Genomic DNA, 26936 nt, shown 5'->3' on the forward strand with positions numbered 1-26936 from the left:
TCTGTGATATCGACAGGTGAAGTCTAAAGTGTCTTGATTTTACAATATTATTACGCAGTTATTAAAATTACGCGGTCTACGCACGATTTAACGAAATCACGTTTGTAATCATATCTTCACAAGCATGAATCACAATTAAATAAAATTTGATACATGTAGTAGAAATATGATAATGCGTTTTTAATATATCATTCCTGACATATGTATATATATCATATTACTATTATTACTTTTATTGTATCTGTGATATCGACATGTGAGGTCTGAAGTGTCTTGATTTGTAATGTCAAAGAATTGATTGGTTAGCAACTTATTTTACATATAGCAATATTTACGCAGATGGAACAGACTTTTGCTTTTATATTTTTAGCTCAAATAGTATCAATAATTGTTATACATATAATGAATGTTTATGAGTGTTCGCCTGCCCTCGTTGCAATATAACCTTTCATCTTTCACCTCATGTCATTGTTTGCACCATTACACGAATATAAAACATTCATTATTTGTTTTTTATAACATCTAAATAATATTCCAGTCATTTGAATCAGATTGAATAAAAGGTAGGCCTAGGCTTACATTTGATTCACATTGATTGAAATGTGGCAATCCAAACTTTTTAATATTGTATTAGGAAGAACACATCTTCAATTATTTAAATCCACTAATAATTTTTTATTTGGTAAATTTTGATAGTGTCTTGTAACCATGATAACTGGAAGAAACCATGAAATTTCACTTAAAGTGAGCAAAAACAACAGTTTTGATAAATTCGCTGTTATTAGTCGCGTGCAACGCGATTCTACAGCTCACTATGTCGGTTGGTCGGTCGGTTGGTTGGTTAGTCGGTCGGTCGGTCAGTCGGTCGGTAAACACTAACTTGTATATGGCCTTGTCTTGATATCAGTTTCATCTAGCTAAGTCAATTTTTTTAAGTATATTCCTTATGGCCAGGACTCGATGTGGTTATGTTTTTCACGGTGCGCAATCAAAAATTACGCGATCTACGCACGATTTAACGAAATCACGTTTGTAATCATATCTTCACAAACATGAATAACAATTAAATAAAATTTGGTACTCATAAATTTCAGGTCATATTTCATCATATGGCAATACAATTACGTGCGTAGCGCATATAACGTATGCGTACGCGCGCTTAAATTAAAATTGTCAAATTTATTTTCTATGAAATTAGAGTATGTTTCAGGCAATTTTAAGCGTTTAAAAAATTGCAATGAGTGCGCAGATTTTTGCACGCGCACTGCACGTCAAACGTTAATACGCACTCTTTTTGCCCGATTTCTGTTTTACAACCTTTCTTTAATATTAATAATGTCATCATAATTATTTGATTCACTTTCCAACTCGAAATTACGTTATACGAGCACGTCATAAGTGACAGGCTACGCACGTGTAAATTTAAAAAATATAAATGTTTTTAAACATTTTCAACATTTTTAAACATGTTCAGCAATTTTGGTCGGTTGGTCGGTAAACACTAACTTGAGAACGCGACTGCATAAGAAGCAAAATAAAAGAATTACACAGATTTAAAAGATATAATATTTTTATCTTGCAAATACAAATTGTATATAGTAGGTATATTATAATATGATGACATCGGGTATGAAGCGTCTCACATACACATAGAGCCAAAACAGCATATTGGACTTGCACACAGTGTATGGACTCTAATCTACGGTTTTCATTAAATATATCATTCCATGCTATCATTCTAAATATCTAATTTTCTAACTTTTGCATTCTTCTTTATAATTTCATCCATTTTGTCTTGGTGAAAAGGGAGGATATTTTATATTTCTCCCCTGAGTTCATAGCCTCTCTACCCGAATACAACACAAAAGATAGACACAGTTATAAGTACGATTTTACGAAGAAAAAGAAGAAAACCCCTTAGATCCTTTAAAAATCGTAATCAGTATCTATTCATGCGTATAGACTTTTGGCACACTTTGAACCAATTCTGGCCCACTGTGCGCAAGTACAAAATAGGCGACGCTGTTGAATTTTACAAGCAATAGTATAACAAAAATATTTTCCAAATGCGAAAAGATTTTTTTTTCGTTCACGAAAAAAAGTACTATTTAACGATCGTTAAATAGATGCTATTGCACGCCATGTGACTCACAATCGTCCAATCAAATGACTAAATTTATTTAGGTGTTATATAATATATTTTATTCTCTGTAATCTTCTAATTTCAAATGACTTTTGTGTTTCAGTATTGTTACAGCATTAATAATTCTGTTGTACTTTCAAAATAAACAGCCATAATAATTAAATATTTGTTATGTAATATATTTGTGTCGAAAATCCAGCTTCTCTCTACCTGGTTATTAATATCAATGCCGACTATTTATGTGACACCTTTCAGAAAGAAAATGTTAACTTAAATTATTATCATTTAGGTAAAATATTTAAATATAAAGTCAATATAAAAACAAAAAACATTCAAAACAAATATAAAGAAACAAAACTAATTAGGAAAGAGAACTTAAGACGGAGTTTGAAAAGAGGTAAACTTATTCGCTTTTCGCAAATCTAGTAATGTTTAGTAGCTTTAAGTTCACTCAAGCATACACTTATTTGCATATTTTGTTACACCATGTGTCACAATCATGGTCAAGCTGACTACTTTTTTCTGACCAGTTGCTTGGTCAGCCTTACAGCTCTATTGAATGTGTAGCCGTGATGGTAGGCCTACGTATTGTAGGAAGCTCAGGCCTAAGGCAGAACAATGTATTATGTGGTACAGTAGGCTTGGTGTAGTCTATGCGAAGGATGTTGTTTATCAACATGTTCATCGTTATCATAAAATTTGGTAAGTTATTGATTTAGTTAACTGGATTTTAGTTGTTATATTTCAGTATTGTATTAATTTTCATTTGAGATTACCTGTATGTTAGTTTAGGCTTGGAATTCTGAATGAAACGCGCCCTTATATACTAAATAAAGGTATCTGACCAATGGAATTATTAAATAGTTGCCAAAGTTTTATTTATTTTGTGACTCCTATAACATTGACAAAGACACCACGTTTATCTTTTTAGACCCAGGTGTTGGGGAGTTAAGCCATCAAATGCCACATAAAGGTCACTGACATTTGACCTTAAATATCTGGCTGACACAGCAACTAGAAGGCTTGATATTTATTTACAACGCTACAATAAAAAACACAAATTTCTAATATTAGAAAGATGTAAACAGGATATGTCACATGATTTGTTATTTTTATTGATTCAATTCAATTCTTTTTTTAGTATTTATATTTCAGTATTTTGAACAACTCGTTATGATTGAGGCAAGCGGATGTGAGGCACGCCTAATATTTGTGCGAGGCATTTTTTATCTTTTCCGATGTGCGAGGCATATCTTAACGTGATATTATATAAATCAACCATGACTATTAATTCTTGGTTTTAACAGTTGCTATAGCGACAATCAACATCGAATGACTCAGTACTTGTTGGCATGAGGACATTGCAAATTATAAGACTGCCTACTTCGATGCCACAAAAGAGTGGATCAATACATATCATTATATTATTTTTATTAGACTATCAAGTGTTCACGATTGATTTTACATTATTACACATCAACATAAAATATTCATGATTTCAAGCTTCATGGTTGAGAAATTCTTTTGTTGTATGTGACGCTATATCTTGTTGTTGCTTTAAAAAAATACCACTCCATTAATATGTGCTAGTAGGCCTACGTACCACTCTTTACTTCGTACTACTTCATTACTAAAGTAGGACTACATACTCAATTTATTACTTACCTAAAGGTGTAATAAGAAGTAGGCCTACTGTTTCCGTATTCATTCATCTTTTATTTCTGAATTTCAGTTAACAACACAACAATAAGGTAGGCCTAATAAAAGGACATTTTTGTTTTATAGTTTAGATGGAGTCGTTGGGCGTTTTATGCTTTAAAACACATTTAATAATTCATTTTAGTTTAAAACCTAAATATATGTTTATTAGTATTGTATTTAACACAAGGTGTCCCTCGACAATTTTTCTAAGAGAGAACAGACCTAATTTTACTACCAGCATAAATTATATAGGCCTAGAACTGTAAGTAACGTACAAAATACGAAGCCTAGGAATTAAACATGGCGTACGCAATTCCGCCACCAATTAGTCTGAGAGCTATCAGTGTGTATCATCCTCGTATATAATTGTTTCTTAGTTGTAATAAAGATCACATTATTATAACATCTAGCATATTATTATAATATATAAATTTATAGGTACCAAAACTAATATTTTTATTTAAAAAAAAATTCGATAAGTATTTTAATAACACTGAAACAACATTCTTAATATAACAAATGATATGTAGTACTACTAAATCAATGTCTAATTGCATAGGACTATGTGTACAGTATTATGATCAGTGTAGTCAGAATTTGATAACTGAGCACGCATCTTTTAATATCTACCTCATCAATAATTAGCATTGATATCATATATCACATTGTTGGATATGATCAGTGTAGTCATAATTTGATAACTGAGCACGCATCTTTTAATATCTACCTCATCAATAATTATTATTAATAATCTATATCACATTGTTGGATATGATCAGTGTAGTCATAATTTGATAACTGAGCACGCATCTTTTAATATCTACCTCATCAATAATTATTATTAATAATCTATATCTCATTGTTCGATATGATCAGTGTAGTCAGAATTTGATAACTGAGCACGCATCTTTTAATATCTACATCATCAATAATTATTATTAATAATCTATATCACATTGTTGGATATGATCAGTGTAGTCAGAATTTGATAACTGAGCACGCATCTTTTAATATCTACCTCATCAATAATTATTATTAATAACCTATATCATATTGTTCGATATGATCAGTGTAGTCATAATTTGATAACTGAGCACGCATCTTTTAATATCTACCTCATCAATAATTAATATTAATAATCTATATCACATTGTTCGATATGATCAGTGTAGTCAGAATTTGATAACTGAGCACGCATCTTTTAATATCTACATCATCAATAATTATTATTAATAATCTATATCACATTGTTGGATATGATCAGTGTAGTCAGAATTTGATAACCGAGCACGCATCTTTAATATCTACCTCATCAATAATTAATATTAATAATCTATATCACATTTTTGGATATGATCAGTGTAGTCAGAATTTGATAACTGACCACGCATCTTTTAATATCTACCTCATCAATAATTAGCATTGATATCATATATCACATTGTTGGATATGATCAGTGTAGTCATAATTTGATAACTGAGCACGCATCTTTTAATATCTACCTCATCAATAATTATTATTAATAATCTATATCACATTGTTGGATATGATCAGTGTAGTCATAATTTGATAACTGAGCACGCATCTTTTAATATCTACCTCATCAATAATTATTATTAATAATCTATATCTCATTGTTCGATATGATCAGTGTAGTCAGAATTTGATAACTGAGCACGCATCTTTTAATATCTACATCATCAATAATTATTATTAATAATCTATATCACATTGTTGGATATGATCAGTGTAGTCAGAATTTGATAACTGAGCACGCATCTTTTAATATCTACCTCATCAATAATTAGCATTGATATCATATATCACATTGTTGGATATGATCAGTGTAGTCATAATTTGATAACTGAGCACGCATCTTTTAATATCTACCTCATCAATAATTATTATTAATAATCTATATCACATTGTTGGATATGATCAGTGTAGTCATAATTTGATAACTGAGCACGCATCTTTTAATATCTACCTCATCAATAATAATTATTAATAATCTATATCTCATTGTTCGATATGATCAGTGTAGTCAGAATTTGATAACTGAGCACGCATCTTTTAATATCTACCTCATCAATAATTATTACTAATAATCTATATCACATTGTTCGATATGATCAGTGTAGTCAGAATTTGATAACTGAGCACGCATCTTTTAATATCTACCTCATCAATAATTATTATTAATAATCTATATCACATTGTTCGATATGATCAGTGTAGTCAGAATTTGATAACTGAGCACGCATCTTTTAATATCTACATCATCAATAATTATTATTAATAATCTATATCACATTGTTCGATATGATCAGTGTAGTCAGAATTTGATAACTGAGCACGCATCTTTTAATATCTACCTCATCAATAATTATTATTAATGATCTATATCACATTGTTGGATATGATCAGTTTAGTCAGAATTTGATAACTGAGCACGCATCTTTTAATATCTACATCATCAATAATTATTATTAATAATCTATATCACATTGTTCGATATGATCAGTGTAGTCAGAATTTGATAACTGAGCACGCATCTTTTAATATCTACCTCATCAATAATTATTATTAATAATCTATATCACATTGTTCGATATGATCAGTGTAGTCATAATTTGATAACTGAGCACGCATCTTTTAATATCTACCTCATCAATAATTATTATTAATAATCTATATCTCATTGTTCGATATGATCAGTGTAGTCAGAATTTGATAACTGAGCACGCATCTTTTAATATCTACATCATCAATAATTATTATTAATAATCTATATCACATTGTTGGATATGATCAGTGTAGTCAGAATTTGATAACTGAGCACGCATCTTTTAATATCTACCTCATCAATAATTAGCATTGATATCATATATCACATTGTTGGATATGATCAGTGTAGTCATAATTTGATAACTGAGCACGCATCTTTTAATATCTACCTCATCAATAATTATTATTAATAATCTATATCACATTGTTGGATATGATCAGTGTAGTCATAATTTGATAACTGAGCACGCATCTTTTAATATCTACCTCATCAATAATAATTATTAATAATCTATATCTCATTGTTCGATATGATCAGTGTAGTCAGAATTTGATAACTGAGCACGCATCTTTTAATATCTACCTCATCAATAATTATTACTAATAATCTATATCACATTGTTCGATATGATCAGTGTAGTCAGAATTTGATAACTGAGCACGCATCTTTTAATATCTACCTCATCAATAATTATTATTAATAATCTATATCACATTGTTCGATATGATCAGTGTAGTCAGAATTTGATAACTGAGCACGCATCTTTTAATATCTACATCATCAATAATTATTATTAATAATCTATATCACATTGTTCGATATGATCAGTGTAGTCAGAATTTGATAACTGAGCACGCATCTTTTAATATCTACCTCATCAATAATTATTATTAATGATCTATATCACATTGTTGGATATGATCAGTGTAGTCAGAATTTGATAACTGAGCACGCATCTTTTAATATCTACCTCATCAATAATTATTATTAATAATCTATATCACATTGTTGGATATGATTAGTGTAGTCATAATTTGATAACTGAGCACGCATCTTTTAATATCTACATCATCAATAATTATTATTAATAATCTATATCACATTGTTCGATATGATCAGTGTAGTCAGAATTTGATAACTGAGCACGCATCTTTTAATATCTACCTCATCAATAATTATTATTAATAATCTATATCACATTGTTCGATATGATCAATGTAGTCAGAATTTGATAACTGAGCACGCATCTTTTAATATCTACCTCATCAATAATTATTATTAATAATCTATATCACATTGTTGGATATGATCAGTGTAGTCAGAATTTGATAACTGAGCACGCATCTTTTAATATCTACCTCATCAATAATTATTATTGATAATCTATATCACATTGCTCGATATGATCAGTGTAGTCATAATTTGATAACTGAGCACGCATCTTTTAATATCTACCTCATCAATAATTAGCATTGATATCATATATCACATTGTTGGATATGATCAGTGTAGTCATAATTTGATAACTGAGCACGCATATTTAATATGCATGGCATTTAAAAAAGCTTTTGGCTAGACAATGCTAGAACAAAAAGAGGGCAATAACTGTAGAAAAAGACTGGATGTCTAGAAAACTCGGATATATGAGTTTTATAGATATAGAAAACTCAGAGTTTTCTAGTTTCATTCTGCTATAAGAAAACTCCGACCACTATGTCAGGAGGGGAATGACTGCCGTCGCTTTTTGTGTCTCGAAATAACCGTCACATGTGCGAGATGGGACAGAGTTTGTGAAAACCCTTGTTTATCTGATTGAGAACATTTTAAACATTGAATAATACTCTTATTAGATAAAACATGATAATGAATTAGTCAGTTTGTGAGCCAATTGAAATGTATTTTTACTATATTGTGAACATTGCAGTAATCAATGATAACAATGTTAATATTTAATGAATTTATCATCAGTATGCTTTTGTGAGTATTTTTATAATTACAGGACTTTGAACCACGTTACAGATAGCAGAATATTTATCTCTACATTGAAATCCCCAATTTAACAGTGTGTTTATTACTAGGTAAATTATTTCGTACCCACCCCTTAAAATTACTCAAAATTGTTTCAATACTTCATCTAACCTACTCACGAGTTGTCTACAGCATTCTGCAAGCATAAAATTGTAAAATATCGATAACTTTTTATTTATAAATATTTTTAATCAATTGATAATTGAGCACCCTTCAGAAATCCATCGCAAGCTTAGCTTCGCGAAAATCATCGCTAGGCCTGCCGATAAAAGTACGGAGGCCTCATAGGGCATCGATCTATAGAGGACGCTGTTATGGTCATATTTATGTCTTTAAAAAATATTCCTCGTGAAACGAACTTTTAAAGACCCCTTCCCTGCAAATTTGGACGTTTTTTGGAAAATAATACATATATATCACTTTAAAAACATTAAACCATGTCATTCCTTGTCTTAAATGTACGTTTTATGGTAAATTATGATAAAAAGTGAGAAACAATGCACTACCTAAGTAGCTCGCGGCGATCGACCTCTCGTGGACGGTCTTAGGCCTAGCCTAGCTAGGCTTAGTTTTGTAGGCCTAGCTGGTAAACATCGGTAACGTACGAACATCGTACGCTAGCTATACCTAGTAGGGATGCTAGTCAAGTCGCCCCATCGCAAAGTCGCCCCATACAAAGTCGCCCCTTACACAGTCGCCCCACCGCAAAGTCGCCCCAAAACAAAGTCGCCCCGACACAGTCGCCCCATCGCAAAGTCGCCCCATCGCAAAGTCGCCCCAACGCAAAGTCGCCCCATCGCAAAGTCGCCCCATCACAAAGTCGCCCTATCGCAAAGTCGCCCCAAAACGTTAAAAAATAGTTTACAAGTGCGTAAAATGTCGCAATGATACACAAAATAACACGGAACGTGTATGCATAAAAGGGGAAGTCCCGCCATGTAGTCTCAGGTTACACGATCGTCACGCACCCCCATCATCAGAGAGGAAACACCGACTAATCACTCCGCGGTCGCACTAACGTGCTAGCTTACCAGAGGGAAACCCCCGTAATTACTCCGCCGTTGTCGCACTACAACGCATCATCTGAAGATGGGGAAACCCCGCCGGAGTTTTACGACGATATCAGTCGCGTTCGAAATCGGTCGCGTTTAATTTTGGTCGCGATAAAATGATGTTATACGATCTAGATTATTTTTACTTTGGTCGATGAATATTTATTATTATTAGGCCTATATTAATAATTGTTTGATTTTTGTTTTTATTTTACAGGTCAGTATGATGAGAAAGATGTGTGCCTTAAAAAATGACAATTTGTAAACATAGTTTAAGATTATAGTATTATCCAGCATAATGTAATGTCATTTAACAGTACATAATTATTTAAATGTGAAATATTTTATAGGAAACGTAGGCTGCGTCTGTGTCTTTTATTTTATATGCAACAAATTACGTAAAACAATTTATTTATAAACATTCAGTTTACTATTATAAACATAGTATTACAATGAACATTGATTGTAAGCCTGGAAAGGCAATCCCATCATTATATCCATTATAAAATTGCATCATATCACCACTATATGCTGGGGCGGATCCAGAGGGGGGGTCCACGGGGTCCGGACCCCCCCTAAATTTTAAGGGTGCCCTTTTTTTAGAGGTTCAATATTTTATTTGTGTGACATATTTGTGTGTATATTAGTATGCACAGAGTAGGCTACACTAACCCCAAAAATAAAAACAGAAATTTATCACAATGAGCGCGATGTTAAGTTACGGCGGCCGATCAAAGAGCATCGTGAGAGGTGGTGACGCGTGATGATCTCTACTTAAACTTCTAAAAATAGATCGTTTCACATACTACAGATGGCGCATGTAAACTTTTTACGATTCAACTCCGCGTACGTTACCATGCGCGCTATGTCATTGACTCGATTATTTGTCCATTGGTAAACACATTTTTATGTATTATTATTCTGAAAATAATTGAACTGTAAACATAATTCTTTTGAGTATTTGTTTATTTACATATCATTCCATCAGATCAACTATTTTTTATTTCCATTACATCCAACCAAACATGTAAAAAATGTAGTTAAAATATCGTACTATCTAGCGCGTACGACCATACGCGGTAGATTGTTTACTAAAAAATCATCGAAATTAGACTATTCAACCTTGTTTTTGTAGTTGAGCCTCTCATGACCTGGGATTTGTTTGTCTTCCTATGCCAAGATAATATAGTTCTACAAGTTGAAGCCATGTGCTTTTTTCTCTGAGAAATATATAAGTGCCAAAAAAAATGTTTTTTTCTCGATATGAAGCCTTTATTATTCAAATCTTTTAAAGAAAAATCACACATACCATAAAGAAGGTTCATTTATTTCATTTTTGAAACAATATTTGTGAAAATTACGTGAGGCTCAACTACAAAACCACCATTTTGTGATATGATGTCATCGTAAGCCAATCAAAGCTGAGCTTTCCCGCGATCGGCAGAGCTCACGGTTGAATGATTTTGGATTCTGGCTATTTGATTGGTGGACGCGAATCACACCCACAGCGGAATGTTTTCTCTCGCGTGTACCAAGAAGTCACGTGATCTCTCTGTACTGAACGGTACTACACAAATTTAGAGCAATGAATTTGTACGAATTGGGGTGGGGGAGGGGGGTCGGGGGTTGGGTAGAATAGGGGTTGATAGTTGCTTTTGCCTTTTTTTTTTACTTTTCTGTTAATTGTTATATTTTATATTGTGAAGGATGCACCTTTGTGCTAAGTGTGCCACCGATCTAAAGGTGTAATTCCAAATAAATAAATAAAACAACTCTATATATTTTATAAACATTTAATAACATATTTTATTGATATTTCCAATGTTGATATATAAAAGAAATTACTATAAAACGTAATTATATGTAATTATTTTAGCGAAAAATGGCGCAATTTGTTTACAACGTTCGTGGCTAAAAACGATCATTTTCGGCAATGTTTTAGACCCTATATTTCGAAAACTACAAGTCAGATTTTCGTAATTCTTTCTTTATTGGAATATTGAAACAAAATACCAACAGATAATGTTTAAATTGGTTGAAAAATAACAACTTTTAATTTTGCATCGTTATACCCTGCTAATAAGTGTCATTTCCGGCGAACTAGAAAGGTGCCATTTATCATGGATTTTGCGTGCGAGAGTGCCATTTCCGGCCATCTAAGTGTGTCCTGTAACAAAATTCGCTTCGCCACAACCCCCACCATGGGGGGCTGTGGCTCAAATACTCAATATCTGATGTGCCCTTTTTATCGGCGGACCCCCCCCCCCCCCCTCTCAAAAATGTCTGGATCCGCCCCAGATATGTCGTAAATGATGACGTGCGTGTGTGTATTCGTCGTACGTCCGTGACGTGTACGTATTACTCCGTGCCTCTGTCTTGTTTAATTTAAAATTAAATAAACACCCGATATGAGGATATTTATTAGGCATGATAATTAGAATGTTCTATAACCAAAAGGGTTGAAAAGAATTTCTTCAGTAAAATGATCATTGTGCTGTTGAATAAAAGGCGACTCGCCATCTGAAACATCCTCTGAAACCAATCGGAGCTGCGCCTTCTGGTATCTGTTTCCTCACAGCTGCTACGTCTTTCTGCTGACCGTCGGGGAGTCCCCTTTTTAAAAAACACGCACACGATACTGTACGATGGTTTTTCCATGGTCAATATGTAGCGTTTTAAATTTTACTAAAATACCTGCATGTAAAACAATCATATCGGCGATGAAATTTTTTTTTTTTCTTCATTTTGAAAAGTCATTATAAAATTAAGACACATAACTTGTCAATAAATGCAAAATGATCAAGTAGCCTATAACACTCATTGTCTTACAACACTGTTATTGTTTTAACTACTGTAAATCTATACGAAGGCCTACTAGAGTACTACACATTTATACATTTATTATATTATCCTAAAAAATGAGCTGGTATCCACGCGTAGGTTGAAGAAATGATTCGTAATTGTGGCTCTGGTAACTAATTTTAAAATCATATTAAATTAACATTTTCGAAACTATAAATCAGGGATAATCTTTTTAGAACTTTCAAACAAGGGAGTATTTTTTTAATGATTTTTAAAAGCACATCACTCTATTAAAACCTGTAAAATAAAAATTAAAACACAAATTATGTATATAATAGGATAAACATTATAATGTATGCGACATTTAGCGCGACCAAAGTAACAACGCAATCGATATCAAACGCAACCGATATGATTAAAACAGCGTACTACTAGCGGCGGCGCTTCATAATCATACCGAAATAAAACCGTGGGCGACTTTGCGATGGGGCGACTTTGCGATGGGGCGACTTTGCGATGGGGCGACTTTGCGTTGGGGCGACTTTGCGTTGTGGCGACTTTAGAATGGGGCGACTGAGCCGGGGCGACTTTGTTTTGGGGCGACTTTGCGATGGGGCGACTTTGTATTGGGCGACTTTGTATGAGGCGACTTTGCGATGGGGCGACTTGTATAGTTGCTGCATTAATTGTCTTTCTATTTTTGCCAGACTCCGTTGATACAAATTGGGGAAAACCCGGTATTTTCGCTGAAAAGTTAGGAGTCTTCCATTTGTTTTGGCCTCACGATCGATCGAAAAGTGGGCGAATTACAGGTGAAAAACAAAAATATCAATCCGCGCGCAATGCATTTTGGGATTTATAGCGGGCCGCTATAATTATTAGAATCGACTTATTTTTCACATTTTTAACCGTTTAAAGACGAAAAAAGTTATCGCAATAGGACCATATAGTATTATTTTTACATTAAATATAGTTTGTGATCTTAAATTAGATCTAAAAAACGTAGGGAAGGGGGCTTTAATTATGATAAAAAAAGAAAAACAATGCACTACCTAAGTAGGGGATCCAGTCAAGTCGCCCCATCGCAAAGTCTCCCCAAAACAAAGTCGCCCCGGCACAGTCGCCCCATCGCAAAGTCGCCCCATTACAAAGTCGCCCCAACGCAAAGTCTCCCCAACGCAAAGTCGCCCCATCGCAAAGTCGCCCCATCGCAAAGTCGCCCACGGTTTTATTTCGGTATGATTATGAAGCGCCGCCGCTAGTAGTACGCTGTTTTAATCATATCGGTTGCGTTTGATATCGATTGCGTTGTTACTTTGGTCGCGCTAAATGTCGCATACATTATAAATAATGTTTATCCTATTATATACATAATTAGTTATCCGCTTGGTAGAGCGGATAACTCCTTGTTATTGTATGGATCAATATTTTTTGGTTATCCGCAACTTAGTTGCAGGATAACCCATGTGATTGTAAATATCTTTTTTTTCATCATTGGTTATCCGCAACTTAGTTGCGGATAACCCTTGTGATTGTAAATATCTTTTTTTTCATCTTCATCATCTTTGTTATTCTTCTTTCTTTCCCGGAATTTTGTTCGCAGCGTATCTCTAATTATGGTGTAGCAGACCTACCACATAGCTTTTAAACAATTCAACATTTACTTTTAATTTGATTATTTATACATCCTCTATATATCTCTTTATTTAACCTCACATTGACAGGTTACCTTCCTGTTACCTTCACTTTTCTAGCTAATGGATTTTAAGAATGTTAATGACTCTAACAGAAAACCACATTAATTCTCTTAATCCTAATTGGTCAGATGAGATGGGCCAAGCCCAATATTACCATGCACTGACCACATTATTAACACACTCTTTTTCTCAACCAGCATCTTAGCTACACCGTTTATTGCATTGTCATTGTCAAATATTGTATATTGTATATTTTATCTATTTATTGAGAATCCTCACTTGATTCACTTGGATTGCATAGTTTACTGTATACATTTAGTAGTTGTTTTATTGAATTAACGTAGACACACTCTGTATAGTACAACTACAGTTTCAAAAGAATGTAAATAAATGAATAAGGTTTCGTAGCGTATAAATGGTGTTTAACCAAATGTTCTAAACTAGATGGTCGTGCCCACAGATGGTTCTCGAATACACAGTAATTTCAGGGTGGCGGTTTCAATGTATGTACCGCAGCACTATAATGCATGTCGTTTACAAGAACGAATAATAGACACGGTGATTTATGTAGTCAACTAAAATTAGCACCCTGGAAATTACTTCCGAAAAAGAAGCTTGTCATAAAATGAGTCCAATTTTTTTAGTCAAGTTTAAATAAACCCAATTTGTGTTTTGTATGTAACATTGAGGGATGGTGAAGAGGATGGGTGCAAAGAGGAACCATTTTTAAATAATTATTCTTTATCCACTCAGTAACGAAATATTTGTTTTTATGTTTTATAAATAATATACCACTAAACACAGTAAACATTTGCGATTTTTTTGCTGAAACTGCCATTGTCATAGTCGATTTAAATAATTTTAGCTGTAATAATAGTTAAAGTACATGTAACGATACACCACTAATAATAATAATTTATTAGGAAATGACACCTTTGCATCGGTGGCACACACAGAAGTGGTGCATCCAAATTAACATAATACATCAAAACAATACATAATATGACGGATACAGGTTCTTAAACTATTTGCAAAAATATAAAAGAAAAATCATTATCAACATGGTAATACAGGTACTGTATTAAATTGTCCTACAGTATCATAGGTTTGAGTTGATAATTTAAAAAGGTATATAAAAATAAACATAAAATATATAGTAAAGAGTTTACATTACAAACCATTGTGTTTCAACATCAGGTACTGAAGACCTATAGTTGTTATCACAGGTGTATAATATTTACAAATCATATATAAAAGCAACAATACAAAAGAAAAACAATCTATATATTGGGAGATTTAAGTTCTGACCGTTTCTCCCATGCAGCTCTTGTGTATTGTTTACAAAACAAATCAAAAAAGGTCTCAGATTCTTTACAAATCGCGATAGAATCTCCACCTAAAATATACTGTAATTTATCATCAGCACTGGCTGTTGTGTAACGATTCCATGTGTCATAATCATTACAGAGCACAAGATTATTTTGTAGAATGGATAATTCTTTCATTCTAATATTATCAAATGCTTTACAGTTTAATAAAAAATGTTTAATGTCTTCAATTTCACCATTCCCACATAAAGTACAAAGACCGGACACATCATTGGACCATTTATAAGTTTTACAATCTAAAGGTAGAGTGTTAGATCTTAATTTAAATTTCAGACTTGTCTCATAAAAATGTGTTTTATCAAGTAAATATTTTTCTAAATTAGGGAAAGGTTTCAATTTTGAGTATAAATTTAATGAGGTTTTTTGCATTATATTATTTGACCACTCTGATTTATATGATTCTGACACACATCGCTCGACATTGCTGACTGAGAAAGGAACAAGAGTTAAACTATCATTATCAAAAACATTGTTGTAAAAGCCTATATCTGTACATTTTTCAAATATGTCAACACAACTACTAAGAAATTTATATTTTAAACGATCAAAGTCACATTTCAATTGTAGCATAGAATTAAGTACAATATTAGGCCACCTGTGGTCATCCATAGTTATAAAACGATTGAATAATTTAACTCTGGACAGTTTGTGTAACTTGGATAATGGAACCCACCCAAGGTCACCATAAAGTGCCTCTTTTGGAGTATACCGTGGAGCTTTGAGAAGAAAGCGGGCCATTTGCAATTGCACTTTCTCTAGGTCTTCGTTATCCTTCTTGGAATTATTATACCAAATGCTACAAGCATAATTTATTGAAGGAATTGCAATGGTTTTCCACAGTATGTTTCCATAGTACACCCGGTTAAAGTCATCAAGGTTAGCTATGATACCTTTGATATAAGCTATAAGCCGGTTGCCCTTTTGGATAACATGTTCATAATGTGAATGTTCACTCATGTTTGAGGAAATATAGACCCCTAAATATTTATAACTATTTACTTCTTTTATCGATTTTTCACCTAATTTCCACTCTTTATCTTTATTTATGCGTTTTCCAACAACCATGACATTTGATTTTTCATGATTAAAACCAAGTTTCCATTCTTTGGCGAATATATTGGCAATTTCTAACATTTCAGTCATTTCCCTTTCATTATTAGCAATCAATATAACATCATCAGCCCAAAAGAGCCCTCCCATCCAGACACCATTCATTCTTACCCCGAAATTGCTTTCACGAAGAAGTTTAACAAATTCATTAATAAATATAGAAAATAAAATTGGTGAGAGTACACACCCTTGTTTTACTCCTTTGTGGATATTAAAGGGGGGTTCCGGGTTTAAAATGAATAGTAAAAAATGTAAAATATATTTGTTTGTCTCTTGAACGGTGAAAGTTTCAATTTATATAAGTGCCCAGTGAAGCAGAACGAAGGCTGTGAAATGAGGCCAGATTACAAGTGCAGCTACGGCGATATGACACTGTGTTACAGAATAGGAAATTCGTGAAATGGTCAATCTTCCGACGACTCGTTATCATTAACCATATCAATTACTTTTGTAAAATTATACTTATCTGATGTAATTTTAGTCGGTCTTCCCATTTATGAAGTCAATTTTCTATGAAAATTTATCAAAACAGTGAAAACTTAGATATGTTTGCACTTTACGTTTGCCGATTTTCGCACTGACTTAGGGAAAGCCTTCAAAATCAATGAAGCGTAACGTATACATTCCTGCTGAGCGAGGAGAGCGAGACGATGATACACGTGCTCTCTCTGCCCATGCTTGGCATCGTCACGTGATAAGCAGATACAGTATACAATACCAAACTGGTCGGGTCGAGTATACCCCGTTTATAATCACAGCATAAACGATGTACAGTATTTGATTGAAGGTCGACTCGACCTACCGGAATGGTATAGATAACGTAGCTCGAATGAGAGAGTTGGAATATTTGTAAACATAAGTATTGCTAATTTTAACAAGTGTAGCCTATAGTAAAAGGCCTGGTAGTATCAATTCGCATAGGGTCTACTACACTAGCTAGCTCAATTTTTAACTGGGCCGGATCGGCAAGGTCTCCTTCCGACTACCTGGTCTACTTGCTTGATGCAGTATCCGCTTTTTTGGAGAGTAAACTAGGCCTATTTTTAGGCCTACTTAGACGATCGGGACACCATACGTGCGGACGGCGATCGGACCTTGTTTTGCCTCAATATTTACAGCCGATTTTGTAGAACGTTTTAGGTTTAGATTGTTTAGGAGTTTGGTTGATAGGATGGGTTTGGATCCACTGAGTTTTGTTATTTATGGGCCAATCGTTTAGTAGTAGGCTAGCTAGGCCCATGATGGGCCCCAATGTTTTAAAACGTAGGGTAGCCATCGTGGCATGGAATCCCTAGTCAGAATGGCTCTTACCCATGACAAAAAATGATTTAGGCTAGGCCTAGCCTAGTACTTGAAGCCGATAATACGATCTGAACTATTCGAGGTATAAAAATAGTATAACTGTATACAATCTATATATAATCTGTACCATGGAGTAATCTGTACTAAATTTTGTATTTCATTAAATGTCAAATAAATATATGCTACTACTGTTATTATTACACTTTAGGCCTAGATCTAAATCTACAAAAAATGTATTTCACAATGATCGGGTGGTCGTGGTTTGACAGGGGAGAGAGATGTAAATTAGTTGACAAACACAACGTACATGACGTCGCGAGTTTGGAATCCACTGATGACGTGATTTTGTGAATATCTCATGAATATTAATGAGCTTCCCTAAGCTGCTGAAAAACAGACTTTCCATGAATTTACCCTAAAATATATATGAAATTTAATTTTTTAATTTCTCGTTATTACTTCTTCATTCTGACATGTCTATATTCTTATAATATTTTTTATTTAATAAATAAACGATATTTAAAAGCAATTTTAAACCCAGAATCCCCCTTTAAACTCATCAGTCATGCTTTCCCCCACTTTTACTTTTGCTTTAACATTGTCATATAGTGAGCTTATTATTTTCCAAATTTTCCCTCTAACTCCCGTATCCCAGGCACATTTTAGGAGACCATCACGCCATACACTATCAAATGCTTTTCGGAAGTCCAGGAAAGCTAGATGTGTAGTTTTACCTTCAATTGAACGACAAGATAAAATACTTTTCAATGTAAAGATGTGATCTTCACAACGGTGATAGGCTCTAAAGCCTCCCTGGACTTCCGAAAGTATATTTTCTTTTTCAACAAAACAAGATATATACATTGAGATTACTCTGTTAAATATTTTGGAAACACAAGATGTTAATGAGATGCCTCTATAATTATTTAGGTCTTTACGATCTCCCTTTTTAAATATTGGTACAACGATACTCATATTCCACTCACTTGGGATTGTTTCTAATTTGATAATTCTATTAAATAAACAAACTAGTGATGCCGCTAAAGCGTCTCCACCATTTTTTAAAAGCTCATTGGTTATTCCATCAACTCCCGGAGCTTTATTATTTTTAGCGATTGCAAGTGCCTCAATGATTATATCAAGGTCTATATTAATGTCACATAGTAAATTTTCGTCATCGTTATCATTACCTAATGTTTTAGAACGCATCTCATCAACCGCCCGCTTTGTTAAATATGTAAAACAATCATAATCGTTATTAGCCTTACCTAAGTTCTCCCAATACTCTTTAACAAAATAAAGTATTTTTCCTTTATCACAAGTAGTTTCATCTGATTCTGGGATTTTTACACAATTAATGCCTGATTTACTACGTTTGTCATTAGACCCTTTTAATATGTTCCAAAAGTCCCTACAGGATGGTCCTCCTTTATTAGCAATCTCTACCGATTTATTTACCCTAGTTTCAGTAATTTTCTTAGATATAAGTTTTTTGGCATGTATCCTTTTTTCTTGATAAGATTGCCACAGATTATCTGTGTGAACACAATTGGGATCTAATTTAACTGAGCGTCTATGAGCACGAGCAGCCTCTCTTCGTTCTGCTATTGCTTTTTTAACTTCATTATCAAACCAATGTTTACGTTTTTTACTTAATTTCTTAATACCAATACCATCCTTAGCTGAAGAAACAACAATAGATTTCCAGGATTCCCACAAGTTATCAACATTATTAAAGCCATCAGCATCCCAGTTGGAAAAGTTGTTTTCAATATTTTCTTGATACTTAACAAAATCCTGAATACCTGCAGTATTCCATACATGATTAGCATAAGAATGATGATTGACAGGAGTGATTAGGGTAGTATCTAGTTCTAACAAAAGGCTATTGTGATCACTTCCTGTGCCTAGCTTTCTGTCTTCATCAACAATGAACTTTACTACATTATTCAACATATTTTTAGAACAAAGTATGTAATCAATGGTGCTTTTCTGATTACCCTTGCACCAAGTAACCACCCCTTCACATAAAGGACTACAGTTTAAAATAAACATATTTGAATCATCCTTAAATTGTAGTAAACGCTTACCATTACTGTTAACCTGTGGATCACCATTAGCAATTTCATGACCAATTCTACCATTAAAGTCCCCCATTATCAGAATGAGAGGCTCATGATTTTCTGCATTATTTTCTAATTGGATAACTTCTGATAATAATTGATTAGTCAATTCATCTGATTTCTCACTGTCAACTCCATTAACAGGATAATATACTACCGATATATACACTGGTGTGTTTGAATCAAAACACACTTTTACCCAAATTCTTTCGTAGTCATCGGATTTACAATTAAAAACATTGTCATCTAAAATAGTGATATCTTTCGCAACAAAGGCACCTACACCCCCTCCTCTCTTGTGTTTTCTACATTTACCAAACCAATTATAACCATCTATATTAATATTATTATCATTAGTTAAAAAGGTTTCTGCAACGCCAAAAACATGAACATTATTCTCTTTGATTAAATGAGCAATCTCATTGAGTCTAACAGACGTTAACCTATTGATATTATTAAATACTATTTTAATATTACTACACTTGCTTGTTTTTGATCTACCATATTTCTTTCCACGTCGTCTGTGTTTTCTTCTTTTTGAATCACTTTCATTATTTGAGCTATAATCAGAGTTTATTGTATCAGTTTCTATCTGTAAGTCAGTTATTGAATTATTAAGTTCATCTGTAAGTCCCCCAAAACTGTTTTTTATAGTTATTCCCGCTGTATTGTTGCTTGCGCGTCCCTATGCTTGACGATCCTGGGCAGGGCTGTAGTCCTGTAAGCCATAGCCGTGTCTGTTGTTGTTGAAACGAGGGTTTCGCTGGTGTTCAAAGTGTCGATGGTGACGAGCATTGTTATGACGTTCATAGTGGCCTCGTGACTGTTTGGTATTTGATCTGGCAGACGCTGGTTTTATGATGGGATGGGTTGCGTTCATGTTGCTGAGGAGTAGTCTCGTTCCTGATCTCGATAGATGTAATCCACCACCATTTAGGTTCCATTGAGCAGCAGATCCATTTCTCAGCAAGAATGTCTCATCATTATCAACTACTTGAACATTTGTTTTCGTTGCAATTTCCTTAATGCTATTGTTCATTCGAACGACTCTCTCCTGGTGTTCCAGTTTATCAGTACGAGGGCATGTGGTGGACAAAATCACATTTGTTGTTGGTGATTTTGATTTGACGTCATTGATCATCTGTTCATAATCGCTTATCCCTTGGTGTAGATCTTCTTCCGTCGTGCAATTGTTGGTACCAATGTGTACAATGATGGTATCAAATAATTCAGGCTTATCAAGATTGCTCTTAATATCACTCACTTTAGCACCACGACAGCAAGTAACTTGCGTGTTTGCAAGACCTCTTTCACTAATATCCCGTATCATCGAGTCCCCAATTAGAAGGCATTTCTTGTTGACAGCTTTAGTTTCATTAGGTGGTTGAGGTACTTCTTGAATTTCTTTCTTTTGCAGCTCTGTGATTAATGATTTTTGATCATTTAGTTGTTTCAGAATCACTGTGAAGTCTTCGGCCATCTTAGATAATGTAGCTTGTTGCTGATTGTTTTGGCGAGTGAGCTCCTTTACTAGTCTTGGTAGGGCCTGGCAGTCAACACAAAACCATACTTTGGGGTTAGACTGGGGCTTCTGGTTTAAGCATACTCGATGATACTGTTCATTACATAAAGAACATTCCATCGTCTTCCCATTGCTCGCATTAAAGCTAAGTTTACATCCTACTATGCACTTAATTGTTGACGTAGTGACATTTTGTGAACTCCTAGTAGAAGACCTACGTTCATGAGGTGGAGAAGTAGGCTTATGCGACAACTGATCTTTTCTAGACTTAGGTGGCGAATTCATATCCTTATGTGGGCTAGCTTGGTGAGCCATGGCTTGGTCTGAGCAATGTTATAACAAAGGGCTGCAATGTGCAACAAAAGCCTAGCTTGATAAGCCCAATCACTGGTGTCAATGAATTGTGTTAGCTTGGCTGAGCCTAGCAAAGCACCAAAAACATATCACTGATTAAATAAAATACTACCCTAAAAATGTCCAAAACAAATACTGATTCAGAATCCTTATTACCTTCTCTTCATGATGATACAAAATTTGACAATGTAGTATGAAGGTAGGTTGCAAAATCTTTACATTCTGTGCAGGATATTTTTGCACTTGATGCACTTCCGGACTTGATAGCCAGACTCTATCTGGCGACGTTCATATTTTTTGTAATTATTAATCTATATATAAATTTACGTAAGGGAAAAATTCAGTAAATCGCTCCTTACTTCTAGAAATTTTACTCGATAAAGTTTATAAAGTTGGTTTGTACTTTCGATACTGATTTTAACCACCTGATGTAACCCTGTTTACTACTTAAATTTAGTTAGATAATTAGTTATTGACAATTAAAACGAATTTAGGTTCAACGATTTGACGACAGTTAAACAATAATGTGTAGATTTTGACCAGAATAGCCAACATTAAACTCAATTAAAAAAAGGTTGTTTTTTCTGTTGAGATCCTGAACAAATATTTCGTTGCGTGATAAATGGTGATACATTTCCTAAATATATCAATATTTTCAGTGCTGGTCGTTTGCTATTCTCTTAAGGCAGTAGAGCGTGTTGTCAACAATTGCTGTTGTTTTAGGTGGAACCAAATGATATTGAATACGTTAAAGATGTATTGTCCCCCTGAAAAAATAATTCTCAAAACAATTTTTGTTCACTATTCCATTTTAATGTAACATAATAGTTATCCACTTTGACCCAAAATTGGATAGAAAAAAAATGTATTTACCTGAAAAAACTGTAATTTAAAGCAAAAAATGGCCAAATTGGCTGCCAGCCAGTGGGTTTTTGATTGAATGTAACCATTTATTTAGTCAATTTATAGGTGAAAACATTATTTTTTTTCATTCTGTTTTCTATGGAAGTGATTAACTTTATTAAAACTACAAAATATATATTCAAAGTCTGATTTATTTAATGTTCATTTTTTCATGTTTTTGGGTGACAATACATCTTTAATTCTTGTGTTTGACTTCCCCGCATCAATTACATTCAGTCTATAGTTGTGCTGATGCAATACATTCTACCAAATGTCGTTTCACATGTGTTTCACAGTACAATAATTGACAGCTACAGTATTGGGTGTCAACACAAAGTGTTAAAAATTGTTTAATTATTATCAACACAAAAGATTCATGTTTTCAAGCTTTATGGCTGAGAAATTCTTTTGTTATAGTGACGCTATATTATCTGGTTATCTGTTCTGGAACTCTGTGAGCTCGAACCCGGAACCTTCTGCTTGACCATTAGACCACTGGGGCTTTCATGGTATTGTTCAAACTCGATTGGATAACGACTCTTTAACATTCTCGGCGTGGTACGGCGGAACAGCACTAGTCCCTCAATTGTATGCACGCGCACCAGAGATCAAATTGGTACGCCCTTATCTTTCAGTATTTTATTCACGAAGCGGGATCTACAAAGAGATACTTATATATATATAAACACATTAGGCATAGAACATTAATTCTAAACCGCCCGTGATACACTGAAATTTATTTAATTAATTAATTTGAAACGATAAAGATGAGGAAATCTGTGAGAATGAGAAAACCGAGATTCAAACCCTGAACCTTCTGCTTGATATGAAGTTGTCCTAACCATTAGACCACTGGGGCTTTCATGGTATTGTTCAAACTCAATTGGATAGCGACTCTTTAACACTCCGGGTAATAATAATTGTATAATATAAAAATTGTATTGTATATGAGATACAGTATTTATAGGTTGTTGCATATGATCATGGAGGTACCATGATATGATGTATCACTGAATAATTAGTGAATTTTATGAATGAACCAGTCACTATCATTAAATTGCGTTACTCTCAAATTTGACAAAACACTACTTAACAATAATTGTATATACTTATATAGAAAATGGAAGAAAAGGAAGTAAAGACGAGAGCCAGCGCCATTGATGAGAAAGCATCCGAAGAAGGCGAAAAGAGCAGGGCTATGAGTGAGAGTAAGTTATACCGTGTACTGTAATTCCATCACTTCATTTCTTAACTAGGGCAAATTCTTGACTTGACATGAATAATAACTAACAAAATGTTAACAAATACGGGGGTTTTAAATGGTTTCTCAGGAACTAATTAATTTTAGAAGACGCGAACTATGACCAATCTTTGAATATCAATACTGAAATGCTTTGCAGTGTGGTAGTATTTTACACAGTTGGAATGTGATCCGCCATTGTGTGAAGTCTTAATAACTGACCATCATAAATACGCTAGTACGTACACATTTAAAAGTATCAAAAGTATGTTTCAGGTCATTTGAGCATTTCATACATTGGTCTACACAATAAAAAGTACATATTTTTCAAATGTATTGCCATTTTTTTTAAACCCGCATTTTGAATAACGACTCAACACCAAGAAATGATCCTTACAATATTTTCTGAACCTACTGTGTAAGTTTCATTAGGGTGATTGTTTCTGGACTGCATCATTGAGATCAATAGGCCTACAGTTAATCTAAAAGAGACTAAAATTATTATTATTTAAAAAATCTTGTTTTGTTGTTGTTGTGTACATAATAATTTGTCATATGAATACATTAATAGGTCTATAGTAATATATAAGGCCTAACGAACTTATGTTAGCAAACAGTAACTCGAACAACCCAAGCAAAAAGAATTTTCAACACTGTAGGTATTTTTTTTAATGTTGATATTACCAGCCTCTGCAAAATGAGTACTAAGAAACAAATGGACTTTAGTTTTTTAGATTAACTTTTCTTTGAGCTTTTTGTTAGCACAAGCTTATACAAATTATGCTTCTTTGGGTTACGTACGATGCGGCACTTTCTTTTTAAAATATTCCTTCGCTTGACGACCGTCGTACATGTAAGGAATATTTCTAAAAACTGAAAACCTATAACTATATCCTCCAAGCTACTTCCACCACCTCACTTTGTTACATAGCAATTGAGACCAGTCACTGAATTTCCTACAATACCAATAGATCAAAGAACGTTATTATCAACACCATTGTAGATGCCGCAATACAAACACAGAGACAACTTGGTTACTGCTTAATTTTAATGCGTTGACCTGATATGATCTTCAACGATTAACTGCAATAGTAATCAACAACATAAGATAAAGGGGCTAGACCAGAACTAGTAGGCTAGCATAAACACAAACATAGCAAAACATGTAAACTCAATCAAAGGGGTACAGATATTTACCGTACAGTTGAATGTCCCTGACATGGACAACTACATTGATTATTCATTAATGTTTAATAGCTTCTATGTGATTGTTTTATACTGCAAATAACTAGTTTAGCCAACATCAACATGCTTACATGGGCGCAGCCATATTAATTTTCCCTTGACCACCTTTTCCAATTAGAGGGCACAAAATAATAAAGACAGTTGGCATTAACAGCCATCTTTAATGGTTGGTAGTTTTTTTTATACGGTACTTTTTTATGTTTATATATTTTTTGGTTTTTAAAATGAATTATAAATATACAATCTTATATTTTTTTATACAATGATTGCAATAAAGATGATTATGATAACATATCCAGCAAATAAATATTTTCCGGATCTGTATAATATATAAGGACTTTGTTTTAAATACAATTTTGTAAGTATATAATATTAAGATATATTTTGGATTTTCTTAACAGCTCTGGTTAGTAGAGCAACTAGATCTTATATTGGACCCCCGGTCTACATAAAACCAAGATTTCAAGATGAAATTTACACTCGTGGTAGAGGATATGCTTTGTATATATCAAACTTTTACGAAAAGTCCAGACCTAGATTAGGTAAGTGAAAATGTATTCATAGTTTGCTGGTATAGTAGGTGAGATTCACTAGTTGTTGGAAAATATAACTAGATCTTTTATGTGACAAAAGAAATAATATACATTAACTTATTAATTTATAACCAAACTTTTTGATGTGGTTAGTGAATTGTTTGTACCATTAGTCATTAGTCTGCTGTAGAGGGTTGTTTTATTACGCCTCCTATACCAAAAATAATAATTACCCTTTTATTCATAGTTGTACATTTAATTATATAAAACAATCTAATTACATTTGTATTTTTTTTTTTACATTTTCGAATTAGCACTAGATTTACTTTCTCGTCGTCTTTTTTGTGATGCTTTAGATAATATTTTTATATTATACGGACAGGAGCAATTATCAGAGATATTGTTATAGATAACACCTTATTTTCTGAAATTTGTTTTTTTTTAATTTTCTCTGAACCGTTATGAGCGAAGGAAAACACTGTACCATGTTTTTGCAGGAGTATAGTCTTTGTTTGAATGTTTACCCAATCACTACGTGACATTTGAATCAAACTGAGAACACATCTACATACATGGGAGGTGTACCAGTTTTAAAAAAACACGATTCAGTATTGTTTAATTATTTGCATTTTTAAATTTTGAAAGAAGAAAATAACACTGGAGAATGAGTTTGAAACTAAAGGCTTTGCATTTTAGTCACTACCCTACAACCCGGCCATGCTATGTCCTCTTTGATCGGCTTCTCGATTTTAGTTTCCTGTAGGCAGGCTACGTCTACGCTATATTTTATGATATCATGTAACTGATTGCGCTTAATTTCATCGTTAAGTCCCCTGACGTTGAATGTACTTATTTAATAAAATCTGTTTCTTCACCATTTAGTCGTTCCTATCGTTGAAACATTCGAGATATAAGCGAAAACATAAGACTTAAAGGCCGAGGCCCGTAGCGGCGTCACTCACTCCACCAACAAATACACTGCAAATTAATAAAGATCAAATTAGGCCTAAATATATTCATAAAGCATCGGAGTATATTGTGAATAGTATATAAAATTACGTCGGGAGAACTGATGATAAGACCTTTGTTTTGAAATCGAGTGAAACCCTGAAATAGCCGAGTTGTTGAGTAAACTGGCAGGAATAACTATGGGCTATCTGTGTACCTTTATGACCCTGGCATACTACTGCCCATGTTGCAAGCCGTCTAATGTCTCCTTTCTTA

At 33.5% G+C, this 26936-nt stretch overlaps 2 protein-coding genes across 4 annotated transcripts in view; one reads left to right on the forward strand and one right to left on the reverse strand.

Moving 5' to 3' along the window:
- Positions 1-2753: 2753 nt before the first annotated feature.
- Positions 2754-26936, forward strand: part of LOC144836919 (uncharacterized) — a 36462-nt gene continuing 12279 nt past the window's right edge. The window contains exons 1-4 of one of the 3 annotated variants that reach the window (XM_078691855.1): positions 2754-2845; positions 3876-3894; positions 23812-23902; positions 25581-25721. In XM_078691855.1, coding sequence (XP_078547981.1) covers positions 23815-23902; positions 25581-25721 — 229 coding nt within the window. In that variant the 5' untranslated portion in view covers positions 2754-2845; positions 3876-3894; positions 23812-23814. Of the gene's footprint in view, positions 2846-3765; positions 3895-23811; positions 23903-25580; positions 25722-26936 lie in introns of those variants that run through there. The other 2 variants (XM_078691857.1, XM_078691856.1) reach the window with 2 other exon arrangements.
- LOC144838361 (uncharacterized) lies at positions 15273-16595 on the reverse strand. The gene has a single exon (XM_078693698.1). It carries the CDS (start codon positions 16593-16595, stop codon positions 15273-15275), a length of 1323 nt encoding a protein of 440 aa, XP_078549824.1.

This window comes from Antedon bifida, chromosome 3, assembly GCF_963402885.1.
Source record: "Antedon bifida chromosome 3, ecAntBifi1.1, whole genome shotgun sequence".
NCBI lineage: Eukaryota > Metazoa > Echinodermata > Crinoidea > Comatulida > Antedonidae > Antedon > Antedon bifida.